The following is a 23144-nucleotide window of genomic DNA, read 5'->3' as shown; positions in this document are numbered from 1 at the left end:
GCTAAGGTAGCAATAATGCAGTCACACTGAGGCGTGAAGATGGAGCGTACAGATGTTACTTCATTTAGATTTGCATGTATCTAGATCTGAAATATTGGATGATTTATACTGTAGTCGGACCAGTGTTAGCTGACAGCCATACAGTGGGCCCGCAAAGCATGTAATGCTATCTTAGCCTCACGTCAAAGATGTATTGGGGATCTATTCATCCAGCTAATGCCTTTCTGTATCTGTTCTTCCATCAATCAACAGCTTTGTACATTAGCAGGTCATTCCCTTGGACACAGTGCCCAGCCTAACTTGCCTCAACGGCCGCATCCCAGATGGGAGATGCAGCCTGGCGCAGCACGAGCGCGAGCTTGCTACCTGTCCGACACTTGTTCCAGTCATCTGAGCCAGCGGCTGATCAATAGTTGATCTAATAGAACATTAAAAGCCCTGGGCGCAGAGAGAGGCAGGACTGCTGACACTGAGGAGTAGACAGCCTGTGAACTACAGTGAGAGTAAGAGAGCACAGAGAAGGTGGGGGGAGGGGGGTTCTGCCCGCTCGAGGGGCATTGAGGCAGGGGAGGGCAAGGCGTGGCATTGGCAGGGTTTCTTGTTTTTGACTTGGAGTCCTGGTGCAATAGAATTGGATTAGGGATAAATAACATACATCAGTGTTTGTGCAGGATAGGCTGAGAGGCAACTAAAGCTGTCTTGTCATGTTAATTCCAGACAGTGTCAGGAAAATCGGGTCTTGGCATTGTCCAGAGTTACCTTAAACGTATGTAGCACACAAAAGGACGGCTGTGGTTGTCCACTAATGGGAAGATCAGTGGTTCAATCCCCAGCTCCTCCAGCCCTCATATCAATTTATCCTTGGGCAAGATGCTGAAGTTGTGTGTTTGAATGTTTAAGAAACTTAGTAGCATAGAGGTGGGGGGAAAATTGATGCAGCATTGTGGTATTTTGCATGGCAATATTGTATCAATACAATATCTTTTTTTTTGGTATATTAATAATTAATATTGCCAATACATTTTTTGCCTTCTAGAATAATAAAATAAACAGTTTTTTTCCGGCTCACTAGATACATTTTGCTGCAATAAAAATGGTCAGAGTGAGATGAGCAAATTGTCAACATCTGTTTTATTAATAAGGTGCATTTTTACCTTTGAGGGATATAATTTTCACTTGAGAAAAGGTAATAAATCACAATATATTGTGAAATATGTTATCAGGTTGCACCTTGTGCTGTAGCCTCGGCCACCTCTACCAGTGTGTGAATGTGTGTGTGAATGGCTGAATTTGCCATGAAGTGTAAAAGCGCTTAAAAAGTGGTCAGATGACGAGAGAGACGCTTTAAGAGTGCAGGTCCATTTACTGACAGGAGATTGTGTGAGACACATTCTTGTCCACTGGAGGAACTCAGGTTATGCAAGGCGTGGCGCCTGGGTAGTGTGCGGGAGGCATGACATGACGCAAAAAGAATGCAGCGGAAATGGCAGTGTTTTTCTTTTGTAGCTGGTTTTGTAATTTTTCATAAACTACCTAGTCTGTTGCTTTTCCTTGAATTTGTATGATGGTTTTGGCCTCAGCCTTCACTGATAGACGTTCCTGAATTTCATTGCCTCTCCATTTAGACGTCTTCATTGGTGTCCTCATAGGGCTGAGCGATATGGCCTGAATATAAAGTCTCTGATTTTTTCACACCAATGTAGACTTACAATTTTAACAAAGTCAAACTAAAAAATGCAGATGGCTTCAAGTAGGTTTTGCCGAGAAAACAGTAAATTTTCTGAAATCATACAACAGTCGTTCAACATTATTCCATGTTAGCAAATAATGTTTTTTGTCGTGTTCACATTACTGGACCTCAGGTCTGTTGTAGTGGAGTAAATGACATCCCCTTCAACTCTAGTGCTCTTTCACGTATATGGTTGTACAGATGAGGCAACTTCAGCAAAATACTTGAAGCTTGTTAGCATGTACCTTTATCATGTTTATAAACCCAGGCTTTTCCACTGTATATATGAGCACTGTAACTTCAGCATTATGCAGCATGACTGCATCAGTAACAGCTTTGCACCGGGTCTCTTTCCTGTCACACAATGGAAAAATGATTCCACTAATGTTGGGAACGTACTCTTCATTGCCATTCATGCTTGCTGTCATGTACCCCCCCCCCCAAGATGTTTATATTCTACAGTTTTTTATGCTAATTACATGATATAAATGTGATCACTTGCTCCGCTGTAATGATGACCAATCTATTCACACAGGATAAAGTCTGGTTAATTTCCGGTCCAAGTGATTTGTACACTTGTGTTCTTACATACAGCACCTTTGAGTAATATCTATTTAAATTCAGGGTTGCACTGCATGTGTGAACGGGACTTAAAAACATATGTAGGAATGCAGTTAAATTGTTTCTTTACATAAAGTTTGGCCTGTCTTTTAACTTCTGCTGGTGCATGCAGAGTTTTATATAGATTCTGAAGGCACAGGTCCTGCTACACACTCTGCTCTTCCTTTCTCGTGGCATGTATATAACACAAGCTCTACTTTAAAAGTTCAAAGAGTCTGCAGCAGAAGTGGTCGGTTTAAGTGACAGTCAACACATTGTTCCTTCCCATCACTCACCAATCGTGTCTCTTGGAAAAGCACCCCTTGCTGATTTGATTCTGCCCCTTTTCTTACACACCCATTCAGAGCTGGCTGGCTGGCTAACACACCAATATGAATAAAAACAGAGCTTAGTGTCTGCGACCCTGAATATCCCCTCTACTGCAATGTCATCACAATCCAGCCCACGCCTACTAATGCTCAGCCAAAACACAGACCTGACTGTGAGTTTTGCAGCCCGTCTCTGCTGCAGTGCATAGCAGCACATGTCTGGTGTTTCATGTAGCACCCATATCCCTTGCTTACCACGGTATGAGCAAATTAATATTCAGTTACTTCTGGTACCCTTTGTCAACTCCTCCATACAAATAGAGATTTGCACAGAACTGTTATTTCAATCTTGCTCCCACCTGCTGCTTATACACAATTTCTGACTATTTCCGCCCACTCCAACAGATGAGCTATCCCAGTTTTGCAGAGATTCAGATCTCTGCCATTGCAGTTTTTTGTTTCTTTTTTTTTTTTTTGAAAACCAATAGTAACTTAAAACATGGATTGTTTCTATTTTTTTGTAGCTTTAAGTAGTAGGATATGTCACATGTTGTGACATGAAGATAAGAAAAGCAATATTGGTGTTATTGCTAGTATATAAAGGATTTCAATTTGAGGTGGAAAACATGTAATATTTTGTCTTTTGATCAAAATTGCACAGCTTGACGAAAGAACAAGAGCACTGATGGAAACAAAACTTCATTTGGCAGATAGATTTGGATGCACACAGTTCATTGGAACACAAAGTATTAATGCATAGTTAAGACCATAATCCTGATATTGGCCTGAGTACACTGACTGCTCATTTCCAACCATATTACATACTGCAGAGCCTCTGTTTTTAACATTTGTTTTGGTTAAAGCTTCATGATAAAATAAACCTAAAAATACTGTCACGTTGGATGTTGAGGTTTTGAGTCTTCCTGTGAGTTATTTAGTGAGGTAGTGCTTTGTTGTACCACATAAGTGGAATTACTTTTTGTTGTGTAGTCATCTCATTGCACAGAACATCTTCTTGTGCCACCCAGAAAGAAGGAAGTGAAACAGACTGGCAGAACCTCTTTTATTTCTCTTTAACAATAAGCTTAAATGTTGTTCATATGGTGTCAGGTTATACTATTGTATTTCTGGTCAAAAGATACCAATAGGCAGACAATACAGTACAGGGCCTTCGAGTTCATCCAATAGCTTAAGTAAGGTGTGTAGGAGTGTGTGAGTCTTTATTCAGAGCTAGTTTCACGCAGTGTACCAGAAACTGATAGCTGGTAAATCTCTCCAGCCAAGTTTCTTTCTCATTTTGTTTCTCTTCACCTTTGCTTCACACCTACTTTCCCTCTGTCTTCTCGTTATGAGTGGGCGACTCATTGCGGCATGGTCTGCGCCCTGAAAGGCTTTGATTAGATCTTTCCATTCTTATTCAATTTCTCCCTTTCAAAGCAGGCTTGCAGACTATATTTTGTTGTGTTTTCACTCACATTACCAACAGAACTGTACAATGGAAGCATTAAGTGTAAGAGCCTCTGAAATATTTTGCATTCACTGATGTACTAAATGTTTTTAAAATGACCCAGTTAGTAGCATTTCATATGCAATATGCATGCTGTACATTTTTGTTGATAGCAGCAGCAGGGTTTTAATGGAAATTTCATGTCATGATTATTCTGGCTAAGATAATTGTGATTCACAATATTTTCAATATAAGGTGATACGGAGAAAATCAAATTTCACAATATTTATACAGAAATACCTCTATCAATAATGGGATGATTGCGGGGTTGATTGTATGTGCTTTCACAAAATATTTACGCAACGAGATTTCTTATAAATAATCATTAGTAATGTGGATATAATTTGGCTGTTTGGGTAAAGGCAAATAATGGAACAGCTAGAACAGTCTGGTGCGTTCCAAAAATGTCTTTACTGTCTTTACTTACAAAAATTAAGATAATATCTACTCTCATATCCCGATTTTGTTAGAATATCAATATAATGCACAGCCCTACCCGTTTATCATCAAAATATTCTCAAAACTCTTGAGATGGCCTTTAAACCTACTAGAGTTCAGGTATTTTCAGCGATTTAAAATGACATCATATCTTTTCATTTGAAATATGCCAATTATTTGGGGTTTTTTTTTCTGAGTCTCTTTGTATTGTCTGTCGCCTGGCTTTCGCTTTGGATGCTGCTGAACACAATGTTCACAATTATCCTAATAATGGAAATCCACCACGATCAACTTATTGTGAGTGGTTGTTTTGTTGGTTTTTTTTAAATTTTATTTTATTGTGAATCACTATAAAATTGTATATCGTCCCGTCTGTAGAGGAAGGTCAGAGGTGAATTCACATCACAAATCACATCCTCAATGTCTGTTGGAACAGCTTTAGGCAGCTCCACAACAATTAAGGAACCGGCTTTAGCCGCCTGTACACAGTCATACAGCCGTATAGTTTAGTGAGGCCTTTGTTGCTTTGTTCACTAGCTGGACTGTTCCTGGATGCTTTTCCAGTGAAACCTGTTTGCAAGGGATTGGAGTTGTGTCGTCAATGTAAGAGCTCTAAGATAGCTGTGGTCCTAAGGCCTTCAGTGTGCATTTAAAAACTCATGTTCATGTGCATCCCCACTCACACACAGGATCTGTATAGCATTTCTGCCCAGCATTGATGACAATCATCACCAATCTTCACACTTATTTACCACTCTTTGCCCAGATCATCTTTTCCCTCCCATTTCTTACTAAAGTACCCTACTCTCACAGTTAGTCATGGTAGATAAACAAGCCTTCTTTGGGTTTTCCTTTCTCACAGTTGTTGTAAAACTTTTACATATATACAGAGTAACCACCAAATGTAATGTGAATTGTGCAGAAGATGTGGGGAAGTGTGCTCCTGGGCAGGCTGGAGAGCTCATTTTTTGCAGGTTTGCAGAAGATGTCAGGCATTCTAATGTTCAATTTCTCCACTTACCTCTGGGTGCTGTAGTCAAACCAATTACACACACTCCAGCTGTGGTTAGTGTGTGCTTCAGACATATTCTGCTAGCCTTCTCCAGTGTGCCTGCCAAGCATTAAATCCCATCATGGCCTGCATGTGTTAGAGAGCGGAAGATTCAGTGTGGAAATATGTTGTTATTCAACTGCATTGAATTTGTCAACAGGCCCAGCAATCTTTAGTCTGTCTTCATATCAGGTCTATTTGAGCACCGTGTCCTCCGAAGTGTTTGTGTGACTGACTGGAAGATAGAAATCTGATTCAGCTGGCAGGGAGTTCCACTCCGCCTGCGTACGCCACGCTACAGTATAGCTCAGGGCTCTGTCCTGCTGCAGGATTTTCTCACCATGCTGACTGTCCTTTCTTTTTTTTTTTCGCTCTCAATCCCCCCTCTGTCCTCCCCCTTTCTCCTTTGGGTCTTTCGTTCCAGGCCAAGTCGTGTATCTGTCACATGTGTGGCGCCCACCTGAATCGTCTCCACTCTTGTCTCTACTGCGTCTTTTTCGGCTGTTTTACGAAGAAACACATCCACGAGCACGCAAAAAACAAGAGACACAATCTAGGTAAGCCACACACTCACACAAGAAAACATTCTGAAGCCAATCTTAATTGCCTTTTAATGTTAATTTTAATGCATTTTTTCCCCATAATCCTCTCTGTTTTAAAAGAAATCTCTCAATAGAGCTATAGTGATTTGATAAGTTATGATATCAATGCATTGCCCCTCCCTGCGTCCAAGGCTCAGTCCCATCACGTCAGTCCCCACATTCACATGCACCCCTGTGGCCCACTGCAGCATCAGCTATTATCAGCAAAGGATTACAGCATTACTTTGGGCAACTTCCTCCTCCGAGCAGACAGGGAGCTGAACCTCACTCTAACCACAGCACATTACCATTCTGGTGGGAGCGCCTTAGCCAGTCAAATGTCATGGGTTTAAGTTTGTACTCTCCCTTTCATACAGCACCAAGGGAGGGGTAGACATCGCTAATCCACAGCTACCAGAGAGCCCGGCTTCAACCTTACACGCTAATTATGCTAAATAAGATAATGACACTAATAAGCAAGATTTTGATATTACCCTGGCGAGGACTACTAAATGTGGAAACCACGGAGACAGTAGGATGGCTTGGTAGTTGTCTAATTGATTTAATGCATTTTAACAGTTTAGTTACACACACAGACACACACACACACACACACACACACACACACACACACACATACATGTATCCCAAGTGCACGGCCACAGTGTTAATTACCTTTGAGCTTTCCACAGGAGCCTCTCTGACACTGGCACTCTGTTCTTCTCCACCTCTAATCAAATTAATCCAAACTCCCTGACTGCTAGACTGCTACACAGCAAGCTCCCTTCTTAGGACTAATTTTTAAACATCTTTTTCCCAACAACCTCACTCCTCTGGAGTCCATTCACATCCTTTTCTTCTTTTCTTCTCTCTCTCTCCCCCTCCTCTCAATCTTTACCCTGAAACTTCTTAACGGCCTGTCTGTTCCTTGTGCAATTCACCATAGTCTATAGAGAGAATGGTCGTGCTTTAGGGCCGCTACAAAGTCCTTTTTTTCATACCGCCTTTACATTTTTACATAGAACAGAACAACGGGGACATCATCCTGCTACAGTGTGTGGTTTTTATTTTGCATTACACACGAGTGTTAACCTCTAGTGTAACGTAAACAAAGCAGCGCTTTGTTCAACCTGGCGATAGCAATCATTTACCATCCCTGTTATACAGCAACTGATCTCGTCCTCTGCGTGGAGGGTACGGAGCTCCCGGATCTCAACATTTTCACAATTTACAAAGATTTTCAGCAGCTGTACTTTCTCTTTAGCCCCTTTTACACTGCCTGTTCAGGGCGGTAATATCGCGCTGTTATGCCGCTTTGCGTATAGGGTGGCGTTACCTTAACTGTGTTTGAAATCGTCCCCTCATTCACTCACTAACTATTCACTATGTAGTGTGTATTAAACTGTGCACTATATAGGGAATAATGAACAAGATTTCGGACACTACTTTGGTAATGCTTTTCCCCCAGAAATACACGGCCACACTGCATTGTGGTAGATGGCAGTTAAAAGTAGGGTGCATCCTATGTACACTCAGATTTAGGAAACTGTTTCGAACACAGCTCTTGTCTTTGTCGCAACCCTATAGCACAACCTGGTTGTAAAATAGGCTATTGAGTTAGCTGCTAATTGCCACTTTTTAAATTGCCCCCGGTGGGTCGCATGCATAACTGCGCTGCTTTGTTGCTGTTACTACCTTCTGCAGCGGCTTAAAGGCGAGACAGCTCTGTCCCTTCATTTCACGTTTGTACCTTTTATACAGAAAAACAAGGCGGCATAATGACGCAGTATACCAGCCTTGAACAGACAGTGTAAAGGGGACTTATATCTTCTTTCTCTCACTGCCAAATGTATCTTTCTCTCTTTATCGGTTTACTGTTGTCCAGAGAAGAGCATCCTATTCAGGACACATCCAATCCAATGTGGCCATGGGTTATCAGAGAAAAAGATCACGTTTTTAAAACTAATTTCTTGCATGATTTATTTCTTTATATGTTCTCTAATATCAGACATTAAGAAACACACACACTTCTCAAACCATGGGGCTGTGACAGCAATATATCATACACCAGTCAGGTTTTCTCGATGATGTGTTAGCTCACTTTCTCAGTGTGGGTAGCACCAAAAACAGAAAAATGTCCAGTTAAGCTAAAAATAGGTTGTCACGGCAACAGAGCTGAGGTATTGTTGCCGTGGAGTTTTAGAATGGTAGGGTATGGCATGTTCGTTGAAAGCCCAGGTGGGGGTGGGAAACAAACACACCTATTCCATCACTGTTCCCCCATATCTCTGTATAGTTGTTCAGTGCAGGCAGTGAGACGGGAACATATTGAGCAGAAAAAGCAGTTCAGAGAAAACACTTGTCTTGAGCCTGGCTGTGCCAGCGAGGTTGGACAGTAAAATAAAACCCAATGTGTGTTACTGTGGTGGAAAAATCTATTTGTAATTATGGTGCAATCTCTCTTTCTCCCCCCACTCTCTCTTCCCCTCCTTCCTGCTTCCAGCGATAGACTTATTATACGGTGGAATATATTGTTTTGTGTGTCAAGACTACATTTACGACAAAGACATGGAGCAGATTGCCAAAGAGGAACAGAGGAAAGCCTGGAAATTGCAAGGTAGAGCATTTTGTTTGCCGTCAGAGAACTTAATGCAGCTTGTGAAACAAGACCGTCCGCTAAGTGTTGTCACATTTGTACACTTTTGTATCCACAGGAATAGGGGAGAAATACACAACGTGGGAGCCAACAAAGAGAGAGCTAGAATTATTACGACACAATCCAAAGCGGAGGAAAATCACTACGAACTGTACCATAGGTAAGCATCAGACTGCAGTGTTTTGTATGCGTAGCTTCATCCCTAGACAGTGTGTGTGCTGTTGGGATTACTTGCATGTGTGTTTCTCCATGTGCCTATGGCGCAAGTGTACTTGGGGTCACTCTTGCATTTAAGTGTGATACCCAAGGTCGACAGGACAGGTCAGCCCCACAGGCAGTTCACTGCGAGAGGCAGAACACAGTGTTCCCTCGCTGATACTGTTGATGCTCACCACAGTGGGCCTGAGTGTGTCTCCCCAGAACTTGTTTTTTCTCTGAACTGTTTTCTCAGTGATCTGTTGCTTTGTTTTCCTCCCGCTGTCTCTATTGTCTATTTGATTTTGTACAAGTACTTTCCCTCTGCCCACTGCCATCCTTTACTCCCTTTATATGTTTAAAGAGCTTGGTTGGTAGCTGTGATTGGGCAGTAGACTGTGTGTGTGTGTTTGTGTGCGTGTTGCACACCAGGACCAGTCTGAAGTATTAAAGCTGTCGCCCAGCGCTGTCTTCCAGAACAAAACCTTGCTCAATTGGATTAGACCCAAGACCTCGCTGTGTCTCACCTGTTCCACTGGCCTTCACTGGGAGACTGTAGCTTTACTGTCCCACTCTAAATGAATTCATTCACAGCTTTGGGGTGTGCTCCAGGATACACACAGTGTTGCTGGCAGAGCTAACCCATAACAGAAAAAAACCTGATTCTGAAGGTGCCAGTGGCTTTTAAGTGTAATAAATATATACATATTTTGATGTGTGAACTACACAGTGTGTGAGTTGTTATATGGGGCCGCTACTACTTAGTGTTTACTTCATCAAGTTAAAGAATACCCCCCAACTGACCTGTTTGTGTATTAGTTACTTGTCACGTGTTATGGTGAATTCATCAAGAAAATGCCTCCAGTGAATGAAGAGTCCAAAAACCGATGAGTTGAAGTCAAAGGTGACCACGTCTAACAACATTAAAACTATATCAAAGCATACATTTATGAGCTCTCACACAAGTTTTTTTTATCCACTTGTATGCTCAGTACTTCCCAAAACACATGCATTTTTGCTAAAACCATAATATTTAACACTAAACTGAAAGTGAGACTTACTGATGCTCTCTGCAAAGCCAGACTCCACTGATAAAAACAGTAATTTTATCTCACTGAACACAGAGGCTGCTGGTTTACCACTATGTATGTATTATTGTGTGACTTTGGTGAATCCAAACAAAACCTTTAAAACACCACAGTCACACAACTCTACGATGAAACGTCCCTCCTTTACTTAAATTTATCAAGACCTTTCTCTGTTTTTGGATTTTGCATTCACACCAGGCATGCAAGAAAAACGAAGTTTTCTTTACAAATTATGCCAGAGTAACACCAAGTGAGTTATTGACATATCAATGGTAATTTGGGGAATGAAGTATTCCTTTGAGTTATTTTTTTTTAGATTAATGGAATAATAGTTTTGCAGAAAATAATAAGGTGAAGCCCAATGTGTTGTTTTCAGAAGCTTGTTTTGTCCGACCAATAACCAAAAGATATTAAGTCCACTATCACACGGGACTAAGAAAAGCGACAAAATTCTCACAAGTGAGTCATTTTTGACTAAAATGTTTAATTAGTAACTAAAAAAAAAAAGTATTGTCGCAAAAATCTCAGAACCAAATGTGTGCTTCTTTTGGCTCAGTTATTCCCTCTAATATTGATGGTTTCTAATAGTGCTTTCAGACCTAACCTGTTTGGTTTGGTTAAAACAAATTCTGTTACCCATTTAGTACGCTTTGTTTGGGCTGTTCTGAAAGCTGTGAAATGAACCCTGATGCGAGCCAAAGAACCAAAACAAGACCGTTTGAAAAGATGAATGTATCTGACTCTGTGCACTTTGTCAGTTCACTGACTCCATTGAAAAGCATGTGACAATGATCCCACAGTAATAAGCTCCAAATTTTTACTGTACAAGACGTCTCTTTTTTGTCCTGTTTCTACAGTAGTCATTATCCATAACATGCGAGGGATTTGCAGTCAAATAATAGCCTACTTTGTGATTCCAAAGAGCTAAAATATAGTTAAAGTGCTCCATAAACTTCTCTCAGTCTCTAGAATTTGATTTTCCCAAGTGGGTCCTGATGAAACTGGGTGACAGTCGCCAAAATTGTCTAATAAATGAGGTGCCTATCAGCCAGTATAACTTCCTGTGTACTCCTCTTGGTTAGCTTGTAAACAAAATTTAACAAGAATTTAAATGCAACTATGACAACAAATAAATGAATCTAACTACAAGTTGCAAAGTTAGTGACAGCAAAAATGTCATCAGTCCGGAGAAACAGAGATGAGGTCCTTAGTGGTGATTCAAGTTCCCTCTGCCGCCAGCAGCATGAATCAGAAGCACTGTCATGTTTAATGCTTCTTGTCTTGCTGCCCTCAAAACTTTTCTTTGTCTTTTCTTGTCCCGCAGGTTTACGAGGGTTAATAAACCTCGGCAACACGTGTTTCATGAACTGCATTGTTCAGGCTCTAACACACACACCGCTGCTGCGAGACTTCTTTCTCTCCGACAGACACAAGTGCGAGATGCAATCAAACTCCTGTCTGGTGTGTGAGATGTCGCAGCTCTTTCAGGAGGTATGCTGCACAGTTTGCGTGTGTGAACTTGTTACTGAGGTTTGTTTCATCCCACAGTGAAAAGAAGGAACTGTTGATTTTGGTTAAAACAGAGCCATAGTTTTTCTGAGAAGCATATAATACAGGATGTTCTCTCGCAGTGTAACCCACTGCAGAAGGCTGAGTCACTGTTGAGCTCTTTTGTCGAGCCCAACGAGGGAGGCAGGGAGGAGGGAGAAATCCTGCCTGAAAGGAATGTACAGAGCCACATGCAAATGAATAAGCAGAATGCTGTAATTACACTTTTATTGAACCTGGTCAGTCAATGCGAATTATGCTGCGCAGCCATTTATAGCCTCTTAATCCCAGCTCTTTGATACAAAACTTTGGCATTTTACATCTGACAAACTCATCGGCCCTGGACGTTATGTAATATCTGCCTGGTCTGCTCCCACACTGCCTCGCTTTCTTTTTACATCCTCTCACTTCCCAGTATATATGGGCCCACAGATGGCAAGTGATGCTATAATGAGTTGAGTCATCACTAACCCCCCCCCCCCCCCCCCACAAAACGCACACAAACAGAGCCCTGCCCTGTCTCATTTGGCTGAACTGTTCAGCTGCATAACACATGAAGGAGGTAATCGCTCACCTCTGTCACCCAGGGAGGCAGACATTGATTGAGCACTCAGCTCTGTGTGAGACAGAAAATTCAGGGTCAGTCATACAAGAAAAATTAATCTATTTAAACACTCCGCACACAGTATCCCGAATGTTTCTACCTCCATTCCTCGTCCCCAACTCTCTAATTTCACTGCTTACTTCCATCCCCCGCCTTCGTTCTTTTTTAACCAAACTCTACATCGTCATCAAAAGCCATCTTCTGTCTCTGCGCTCACACACACGTACACACAGCCTTTTTAGATGTGAAGGTGAGAGGCGCGGCCCGCTTTGATCAGCCACTCTCTCCTCTCTCTTTCTTCCCCCTCTTCTCGTAGCGTCTTTCGTTTGTCAACCACCTTCAAACTGCCGAAAAGGAGCAGAGTTTGTAAGATTCAAAAGAGACGTCAGCGCGGCATGTTTTTCCCCCTCTCACAGCTCAATCAGATTTCAGACAGAGCTGCGGAGAATAAAGCGAGGTGTGTGTGACATCTAGGTGCCGAGAAATGAGAGCCCCTCTCTGGCATTAATGAGCTCCGGTTGGAACTTCATCGTATTGTTTGCACCCTGCCAACTCTCGCGTTTGGCTCAGCTCGGTTACTTTCTTACCCACATCTCCTGACCCTGACCTGGATTGTCACTCACTCGAATCCCCATGGCAACAGAGACTCCGCAACATATCACAGAAGGATGTTTTTGCTCCAAACGCTCCTGCTCTCCAACTACTTCGTCTTCTCTGTCTTGCGCATCACACCTCTCCTCTATGAAAGTTTTGTCATTAGAGCCGGTGCTGTTAGGCGACATGTGGTGGAATTCATTCATATCTGACAAGGCCCGTAGCTGCTAAGAGAGTCAGAAAATTATCTTGACCGGCAGGACATTTGAGTTATGGTTCAGCAATGAATTTTAGATGACCGTGAGCAATACAGTTATGATATTAGCAAAGAGGTGATAAAATATAATGCACACAGTAACACCTGGAAAAAATAGGCTAACCACCCTCTCCTCTTCATATTTCATCCTTGCTCTCAGTTCTACTCGGGCCACCGTTCGCCCCACATTCCCTTCCGGCTGCTGCACCTGGTGTGGACTCATGCACGTCACCTCGCAGGCTACGAGCAGCAAGACGCCCACGAGTTCCTCATTGCAGCGTTGGATGTACTACACAGGCACTGCAAAGGAGACACCATCAGTAAGCTATAGAACCAATCAATATGTCATTCCCTGTGTGCATACTGCATTTAGAATAAAAAACATCAATGTGTTGTGTTTTAACGAAGTAAGATTGAAGAGTTTATTCTAGTAGCATTGCTCTTGAATATTTTCTATCAGACCAGGATAACAGCAAGTCGGCCTGAATGGGGAAACTCAGCAAAGAGCAGTTGAGATTGAGAGGAGTGTGCCTGGGCCACCTACTGCCTCTAATCCGGCATTTGGAGTTATACCTTAGATCTACACACAGAGCACAGTGCCTTACTTCTCTGGAAGCATACTGAAGGAGACTGGCAATGGTGTGTACCAAAGGGACAGGAAGCAAAGCAGTGTGAGGAATGTCAATAGGCCCTGCTGCAGTGCAATGACAGGCTGACTCACCCACAGACCCTGCAGTGAGGCTCGCTTCAATTAGCTAGAACCCAGAGAGTTGTGAAGTGGCGGCGAGGCTCCGCTGTAGGGGGATGGTTAAGTGAGAAAGAGGGCCAGACAGAGTCCTTCAGAAGTGCTAAACAGGTACTTGATGGTGTTATCTGTGGGTGTTTATACTTTCTGCTCTTTGTGGTCTGCAGGAGATGACAACGGGAAAAAGGCCAACAATCCAAACCACTGTAACTGCATCATTGACCAAATCTTCACTGGGGGCCTGCAATCAGACGTTACCTGTCAAGTTTGCCAGTAAGTTTGTTTGCTGCAACACAAAGAGTGTGAAGAAGCAATTTAACGAAATAAAGTCCCACCTGAGATGTTTTCATTCATCTTGATGGAGCACCACATCACCGCCTCTTACCCCTCCTCCCTCTTTTCCTCACATTTGCTCATTCATCCATTTTTCCTCATTGTCCTGCGATTCCGTACTCGCCTCTGAACTCCAAGCTGATCGATGTGGACACCACCTGTCCTCCCCAGAGTGGGTGAACCACTGGTTGTGTCCTCTCCACTGCTCTTATTTAAAAAGGCCCTGTCCCTGCAGAGCTGCTGTAAAGGGGGGTTGTCTAGACAGCAGCACAACCCAAGCGTTGCCTGCCTGCCCCCTAGAGCTGTTCTGTCACATTAACACTAGCACGCTGCACTGAACTGCAAAGCACCTCGCCCCAGACTAGCCGAGCCTAGCTCAGTGCCGTGTTACCTGCCTCCACAGCGCTGACGCAGAGCTAGTGATGCTGCCCTGAGTATTATATCTGCCATAAACTGAACCCCTCTGTAATCATTAAACACCTCTCTACATATTACTTGTGGCTAAGGCCTAAAGCAACAGAAATGAATACCCTAAGGCTTTTTCAACAAAACTGGAACCATATCAGTGCCATATTACTGCAGGGTTGGTTTCTCACCCACTATAAATGTAGGCCCACTTGCCTTAATAGCCACCTGCTGGTACCACTGGGTGTTACAGCACCATGACTCATCTAATCAGCAGTGATAACATGTGGCAGCCCACCCCCTATGCATACATATTTGTGTGTACTGCATGCATTGTACACTGGAAGCCTCCATTTTGCCCTGAGGTGCAGTCCATCACAGTCACTGGGCTGTAATAATACAAATTCCTTATGTAAAGCCAATTTTCTCTGATGTAACACTTCATTGAATTGCAAATGGGCCTGGAAGAACAGTGCGTATATTATGCACATGCACACACTCAATCTTGCAGGAGGCTTAAACAAAAACATGATCTGAATCTACAGAGGCTGTGGGAATTTTTAAGCTTGCCATCTATGTCATCATCCTTTCATCATGACCTGTAAAAATGACACTATTTATTCAACCTCATAATCAAACTCTTGTCTTTCTCTCTCTTTCTTTTTTTTCTTTAGTGGGGTTTCCACGACGATAGATCCATTCTGGGACATCAGTCTGGACCTTCCTGGCTCATCCACGCCTTTCTGGCCCCTCAGTCCTGGAGGAGATGGCAGCACAGTCAATGGAGAGAGCCACCTGTCAGGGTCCACCACTCTCACAGACTGCCTACGCAGGTACACATTCAGTCTCAGCTGACACCAGGCAGGTTGTCTTTTTTTCAGCCTGTCAGATTTTATTTTCTCTCTGTCTTTCTCCTTTTTCTTTTTTTTTTTTTTTTTACATCTTTCTAAACTAAACTTAATGCCCAGTCATCTGAGTTTTAGAATATTAGCATTAAATCAGAGAGGCTTGTAGCAAAAACTGTCAAACTTGCAAATCCTGTGCTGATGCACAATAACACTGATAGTATTACAACCCTGTTAGATTAAAGACACATTTCACAGACATAAAGACGGTCCTCACATAACACTAGGCTATCTATGCAGCAAAAAGACGCCAATACATTTGAAATTAGTGTTGTATGACTGGTAAAAAAAGGACTATGGTGTTAGCTTTTGTTAAAGAGAATGGAAACCTACAACTACTAGAACGCACTGCTCTGAACAGGACCAATAAATGCTCCTGCTGGTGGGCGACGTAATGCGCATTCGTCTGTTTGAGACAATGGCAGCCGGCTGGTAAAATCAGTCTCAAACTGCAGTTAAACGGTAAGCTAAAACATGTTTCTGAAAACATTTTAGGCAAGAAACAGGCAACTCAGTAACAGAATCTCAGTTTATATTTGATTAACGCTGCTCAGTTTTACCATTCGATCTCAGTTTTTTCAGCCTCCGTTTTTGCCATGCATAAAGCCTTCCACTTCCTGTTCACAAACTCTTGCTGTTACAACCAAGCACGGCATTAAAATACATTTCTGAAAATATTTTAGGCAAGAAATAGGTGTTGCAGGAAAATAATCTTGATTTATATTCGATCAGCAGTGTGTATTTTCACCATTGGATCAGATTTTGGTCTGAGTTTGAGAGAAAGAGGGAGAGAGAGAGGAGCGGGTCTGTGTCTTGATCCACTTCTAAAATCTTTGTGGCATGGGTGGCAGGGAATCTGATAATGTGTGAGTGCAGCCTGCAGTTTGAGCAACAGCCGGAGACCCAGTTAAACTCCACTGGAAGTCGTGTTTTGTATCAGTTTTCGACATCCAGCGGAGTTTCGCCAGGTGGGAAGGAGGGATATGTAGGCACTGGTTAGACGGAGGGAAGTTTACCACCTTTTATTCACATATACTACACACATTGTGTTGATACAAAGCTGGATGAAAAAGGGAAATATACCTTAAATATGAAGCATGTTCATAACATACCGAAAGGAAATTAGGTATTGCCATTTTCTACTTATTTTTCTTTCAATAGAATTATTCTCCTGCGACCACACCTCCAGATCCATGTTTATCAATCGTCTCTACTTGAAATAAATTTCATTCACCCCTCCACTTGTATGAGGGGTCACATATTGTGTCTGCTGAGGCACATCAGCCCTGTTATCCCTGGATCTCATCTTCCACCATCACCAGGTTGGCAGAGCAGGTGTGACTCCTCATATCTCCTCTGCTGCCTCTTCATTCTTTCAATTTCTTTTCCTCCTCTTCCTTATCTTATTTCATTCCCTCCCCTCTCCACCTAATTCCTTTTCCCCCGTGCCCTCACTCTCTACCTCATCTCATCCTCCCCCTCTCTTTCTATCGCCTCCTTTCCTCCTGACTTTTTTTTTTTTTTACTGCAGCACCTCACACACCCCTAGTTGCTGCAGCAAGGCTCTTAAAGGTACAGAACTGGTTGGTGCTGTTGCTGTGGTGATAGAGGCGTTGGCATCACCAGCAGGGCTCTGGGTTGGGTGGGCTGACATACAGAGTGGCTGTATCAAAACCCTGCAGGCACAAGCCCTCATGTATCTCCAGGTTAACTTCAGATCTGCAGAACAAGGTGTTGTAGGGCACGGATGGCGAGATGAAAGGGTTAATTTATCATGATAGTTTTCTTCCTCTTTTCCCCAGTTCTCACTTCCTGTCTCTTGTTTACCCACATGTTCATTGCTCCCCTCACACCCTCTCTCCTTCTCTTTGATTCCAAACCCTCCCTCTGCAGGTTTACGCGGCCTGAGCATCTAGGAAGCAGTGCCAAAATCAAGTGCGGCGGTTGCCATAGTTACCAGGAGTCCACCAAACAGCTGACAATGAAGAAACTCCCCATCGTAGCATGTTTTCATCTCAAAGTGAGTCAGCCAGGGACAACGTGCTGCCAACTATCACTTGTTAGATTATCTGTCACCGTCTGACAATTTGATTATTTAAGGGTAAATTGAGCTTTTTATCATTCACACATCTAATTTTGTCATTACTCCAAAAACAGCAGATACAGCAGTGTCGTGTTTACAGGGCTGTGTGATGTGGCTTAAATGATCATCCAAATGTAGATACTTTATTTTTTTTTCATCCTGTTTAGTTTTCTTTCTTCTTTTTTTTTAAATAAATGAATCCTTATATTTGGGAATGTATAAATATATTTATAGGCTGTGATATATGATCCGTTGTGCCTTGCATTAGGGTTCAGATTTTGCGCTGACTTTGCTGTGTGGTACTTTGCTTGTGCGTGGGTGTGTTCATAATTCGATTCAGTTGTTGGTGCATCACCTCCCACTGTGTAGCCCTTTCACGCAGTGTCCCAGGACACTTTTGACTTTAATGACTCGTCCAGTTCACCACTACCCATGTTTTATTTATCGTAACAGTATTGGGAGGGCTTTAATGTATTTATGATATTCATAGGAACAGGCTGCAAGAAGATTGTCTAAGATCAATCCAAGCCTGTTATTATCTTGCTATGAAGGTGTGACAGCCAGGGTGGAAAACATGCATTTACACTTTTCACTAGCTGTGTTGTACGTTGTAATGATGATGCCTGTTATTTCTAAATATGTGTCATCTCCCCTCCCCCCACTCCCTCTTTTCCCTCTTGCCATGTTTCTACCCCCTTCCCCCTCTCTCCTCTCTCTTCCTCCCTCTCTGGCCATCTCCAGCGGTTTGAGCACTCTGCGAAACTGCGGAGGAAGATCACTACATATGTTTCCTTCCCTCTAGAGTTGGACATGACGCCCTTCATGGCATCCAGGTAAGCCCTCCACTTAGCTTTTCCACCCATGTCGTAAATCCTGTCCTGCCAGTCTTCATATTGACATAGAAATAAACAGATTTGTCCAGATACCCTGTAGCAGCTCATTTAAGTGGTTTATTCCTTTTTTAAAAAATGTTTTTACATTTACACATTGTATGATACACTATACATATTGTGTACTTACTGTTATTGCACACATCTGCATAATGTCAATACATCATAATTAAATGCTCCCAATAAATATACATTGATGTCAGTAAAGCATGCAGGAGCAGGACTGCCCCACCCCTGGATGTGGCATCCGTTCAGCTCTGTTCAGACACAGAAAGATTGTTAGAGGCACCAGCAGGGAAGACATCTGCTTTCATAGATAGGATATTTCTGCCACCTAGTGGATTTATGTGCCAGTGTAGCGTGTTTACCTGTGCATGCAGCTTTAACAGTGTTAATGTCTTGTTATTGTTTTTCTACTTCCCACAGTAAAGAGAGCAGAATGAACGGGCAGTATCAACAGACGGTTGATGTATTAAACAACGACAATAAGTGAGTACCTTAGAGAACCTGTACTACAGCGAACTGATTTATTAACACTCTGCTGCTTCACAGAGGTACTGACATCATAGTAGACATTTCTCCTCTAGCATGGCAGCACATGTTAATGACCCGAAGCATCCGGCTGTGACTTCCCCAAATTAAATCAATTTGAAGCTTATTAAAAGCTGCTTAGTTTTCTTCATCCATGACAGTTACAACAGCTTTCATTTTCCAGGACATTTACTGTCTTCTCAATACTCAAGAAAGACCTGAAAGAGCGACAGTATGCAGTTTAGGAAAAATGAAGGCGTCCATGTATGGGGAGGATAATGGGGCTTTATGAGATTGTTTTGTTACAGTGAAGTCAGAAAACAGAATGAAAACAAAGTCACGTCCCTTGTGTTTTGTTTCCAGGTATTCCTTGTTTGCGGTGGTCAACCACCAAGGCACATTAGAGAGTGGCCACTACACCAGCTTCATCCGCCAGCACAAAGACCAGTGGTTCAAATGTGATGATGCCATAATCACCAAGGCCAGCATTAAGGATGTACTCGATAGTGAAGGGTAAGAATGAAAACAAAGCATTAGCAGTACTCAAGAATAGGGATGCATGATAAATATCGCGCTGTTAAATTATTGTGTCTGTGTTAATAGAGACTTCTGTCTGCAGTGTAGTTTATACACTTAACTGATAAGTCAGAGAATTACACAGTAACACTTTGCTTAATAATTTCTCTCCCTCTCTCTCTCTCTGTGTTTTTCCATTTCATTCAAGAGGCTTTATTGAAATGTAATTTGACATGTGTTGCCAAAGCATAATTACAATTAAAGACAGTGAATGAAATAAAAAACTGATCATATAAATAACAATATTTGTCAATAGAAGAAAAATGTAATCAAATCAGTGAAAAATTGATTCATTTATATATACAGTACATATATAAACATACATATATTTAAACATCTCATATGTCACATATATGTTTAATTATAAATGTGGTTTTTTTTTGTGTGTGTGTGTGTGTGTGTGTGTGTGTGTGTGTTTGTTTTCTAAACAGAAATTCAGATTTTTTAGGGTCAAAGAAACAATACCAATATATTTGTACAATATCATAGGTATCGATTGTAAAAAAAATAATCCCATAGAGGAGTGAATGAAAAAGCAGAGTGTGAGCTGTGGGGAGGAGAATTCCAGCTGTTGTGTGTTGTTTTGTGCGTCTTTCTCTCGTCCTTCTCTACAAATAGTTGTGAAGGCTACACCCCAGTAACAAAGGGGAAACTACAGACTAGTTTTGACCTAAAGTTAAAATGTTTTTACACACCTTTTTGTTTAATTTGTATGTTTTTTTATTTTTATTTGTCTGTAAGCTATCAATTTAAAGCTGATTTTATGTGATGTATTTTACTTTCACATCCTTTTATTTATTATATTCATCTGTAGTGCTGGGGGCATTGACGGTAGGCCATTTGTCAATACCCCAGAAATTCTCCTTCTTTTTCACAGCTTGATGACAGCAGGTCTGAAAGAGTCACAATTATTCTTTGTATTTGTTGTGATGACAATAGTGATGTCAGTTAGATTTAAGATAGGCCAAACTGGAATATTAAGTAATCCGTGTATCATCACCACATAATAGCCTTTTTTAGCCTCAGGTGTGCATTATCTACAGGCTAAACACTTCTTTTAAAAATACAAAAATGTGAAAGTATCTGTTATCGTGTCATATCAACCGTGACAAGCACGTAATTATCGTTATCAGCTTAAAAAACACATAGCATCCCTACTCAAAAATGTTAATAGTATGACAACTGAATCAAATGTTTCTCTTTTTTCCCCTCCTCAGGTATCTCTTATTCTACCATAAACAGTTCCTTGAGTATGAGTAGTCTTTGTGACCACTGACCACGAAGAACCACTGCTTCTGATGAGAGAGTCAAGGGACTGGGGACAGACACAAACACACAAACCTACCTGAAACTCTTTGACTACCAGTCTGCTCCTCCAGTTTTGGAGGACACAAATAAAAAAAAAAAACAGACGTGTGAAATCATGCAACCTTTCAAAAGAAAAAAAAAAACAAGCACTGAGCTACTTCTTGGCATCTACTTGACGAAACTGAATGAAGAGGAGAGAAGGAGGAGGAAGAGTCGGGCATCGTCAGTTCCAGGCTTGGGCAGAGGGAAGAAGAGGCCCCACACCCCTCAGTCTCTCTCCCTCCTCCTACCTGCTGCAGGGGCAGAGTCTGAGCGTGACGGACCGTCACATCGATTGGGCACATCTGGATTTTTCTTACAGTATTTTGACCCCCTCTACCCCTCACACACATGCCCTCCATTTCTCTCCCATGGTGCTCTCGTTTCAACTGACCAAGCATTTAACTTGATGGAAGACAGTTTGTTGTCATATGCATATGGGACTGAATGCAAAAAAATAAAAATAAAAAAATAAGACTAGAATCGTATTATGAAACTTTGCAAGAACATTTTTAAAGGTATGGTTATGATTCTTATCATTTGTGAATTTAGTTATGAAATACTGTATGAATCAAGTATACATCTATTTTTTAAGAGCAAAAAAAAAAAAGAAAACATGGGAGAGCTTAGAGATGCTGCCTTTGCCAGTTGCTGGGGAAGTGCTGCCATGGAAACTAAGCAGATTTGGACCTGAGTGTGCTCATGTTCCATTATTTACTGTGTTGATTGTTTTATTTTTAAGTCTGGTTGAGGGCAGGGAATATCTATTTTTTTTAGCAACTCATTGAACTTTTGTTTACTGTTCTTTTCAGTGTCTTTTTCTTTTATATTATTTTCAGTACAGTCATATGTCCCTCGCTGTCCTGGTACTGGAAATGATTTTGGACGTATTATACTTTCATTCTTGTGGAATTGTTGGTATAATGATGGTGATGGTTAAATTGGCTCACCTTTGCTGTTTATGAATTGTATGTTGAATGTGAGCTTTGGGTTTCGTACGGCATTCTGAAGAGAAGACTCAATACATGAACTCCAAGAGGTCCTATAATATGTGAGAATGCTGTGGTCTCTCCTCATTGAACACCTTGAATGCTCTGTGCAAAGAAAAAAAAAAGCCCGTCTAACAACACTGCATGCGACAGGGCTCTCATGATCTTATAATATGTGAAAATTTGCCCTCGGTAACGCCTCAAGGCCTGCTGCCCATCATGATTTCTGCTCTGTAGTTTGAGGATGGGAAGACGAATCATGTGAGATATATAGAGGGTAAAACACATTGCACGTATATGGGCACTGTGCGACCACAGCCTGGCTCTGAATCCATCAGTGTTAATCTTCTCCATGGCAACTGTGTGGCTGGTGTAGACCGGTGTGGTTCGTGGTGTGTCTTGCCTCTGCAGTGCAGTAAACCCAGTGCTCTATTCAATCAGTATGCTGTCAAGTCAGACTTTAGATAATGCACATACACATCAGGGTGTTGTGGTCTGTTTTGTTTGAATATCACTGATTGTGTATGTATAAATAAAAAAAATACAGAATAAAAAAAATCACTCATGTATAAGATGAGGGCCCTAACCTATCACAGTAATTCCACATAAAAAACCACAACCCCTGGTTGTTTAGCTGCTCTGTAATTGAAAACAAACATGCATATCCTTTGGTCTGCTGCAGAACCTCAGCTAGAGGGCAACGGCGGGTTTTCCCGAACAGTAAAATTAAAGACTTGTGAAACGGTCGCACTTTGGTTTTGATGTATCATGGAGCAGTTAAGGCCACCCAAGGACATTCAGGGACGCAGCTGAAACGAAAAGGAAGAGGAGAGCTTCATTATACGTTTCAGTAATTAAACTCAGAACTAAACTGGAATGTGTATCTTCTGTCTCTTGTGTCATTCTTCTATTCACACTTCCCTTCAATAGGACTTTAACCGTATGTCCCGGGACATATATCTCTGTCTTGTGTTCTCACATGGTAAAACAAGAGAATACAGTCTGTTTTCTCAGTTGATCGGCTACATTCAGTGTAGCACACTTGCAAACATGCAATTTCACGTTTTAGGCTATTTATTAAACTCAGTAGGCTACTTATGTTTGTGGCCTGTGAGCAGCTTCAGTTATGTGTTTGACTATGGCGCCACTTTGTGGTCAAACTAG

The 23144-nt window shown here is 41.8% G+C and overlaps 1 protein-coding gene across 2 annotated transcripts in view; it reads left to right on the top strand.

Annotated features, from left to right (window-relative positions):
• The window catches only part of LOC121956801 (ubiquitin carboxyl-terminal hydrolase 22-like), a 32406-nt gene extending 9545 nt beyond the window's left edge, over positions 1-22861 (top strand). For both annotated transcript variants that reach the window (XM_042505197.1, XM_042505196.1), the window contains 12 exons: positions 6079-6211; positions 8739-8852; positions 8950-9051; positions 11499-11665; positions 13337-13496; positions 14089-14194; positions 15334-15492; positions 17458-17584; positions 18389-18480; positions 18964-19026; positions 19432-19581; positions 20862-22861. In XM_042505197.1, the coding sequence (XP_042361131.1) occupies positions 6079-6211; positions 8739-8852; positions 8950-9051; positions 11499-11665; positions 13337-13496; positions 14089-14194; positions 15334-15492; positions 17458-17584; positions 18389-18480; positions 18964-19026; positions 19432-19581; positions 20862-20904 (1416 nt within the window). In that variant the 3' untranslated portion in view covers positions 20905-22861. The remainder of the gene's footprint in view (positions 1-6078; positions 6212-8738; positions 8853-8949; positions 9052-11498; positions 11666-13336; positions 13497-14088; positions 14195-15333; positions 15493-17457; positions 17585-18388; positions 18481-18963; positions 19027-19431; positions 19582-20861) is intronic.
• Positions 22862-23144: the final 283 nt, after the last annotated feature.

Source organism: Plectropomus leopardus, chromosome 17 (assembly GCF_008729295.1).
Source record: "Plectropomus leopardus isolate mb chromosome 17, YSFRI_Pleo_2.0, whole genome shotgun sequence".
In the NCBI taxonomy this organism is placed as follows: domain Eukaryota; kingdom Metazoa; phylum Chordata; class Actinopteri; order Perciformes; family Serranidae; genus Plectropomus; species Plectropomus leopardus.
The sequence above is the reverse complement of the archived record's forward strand: the minus strand, read 5'-3'. Positions and strand labels throughout refer to the sequence as shown.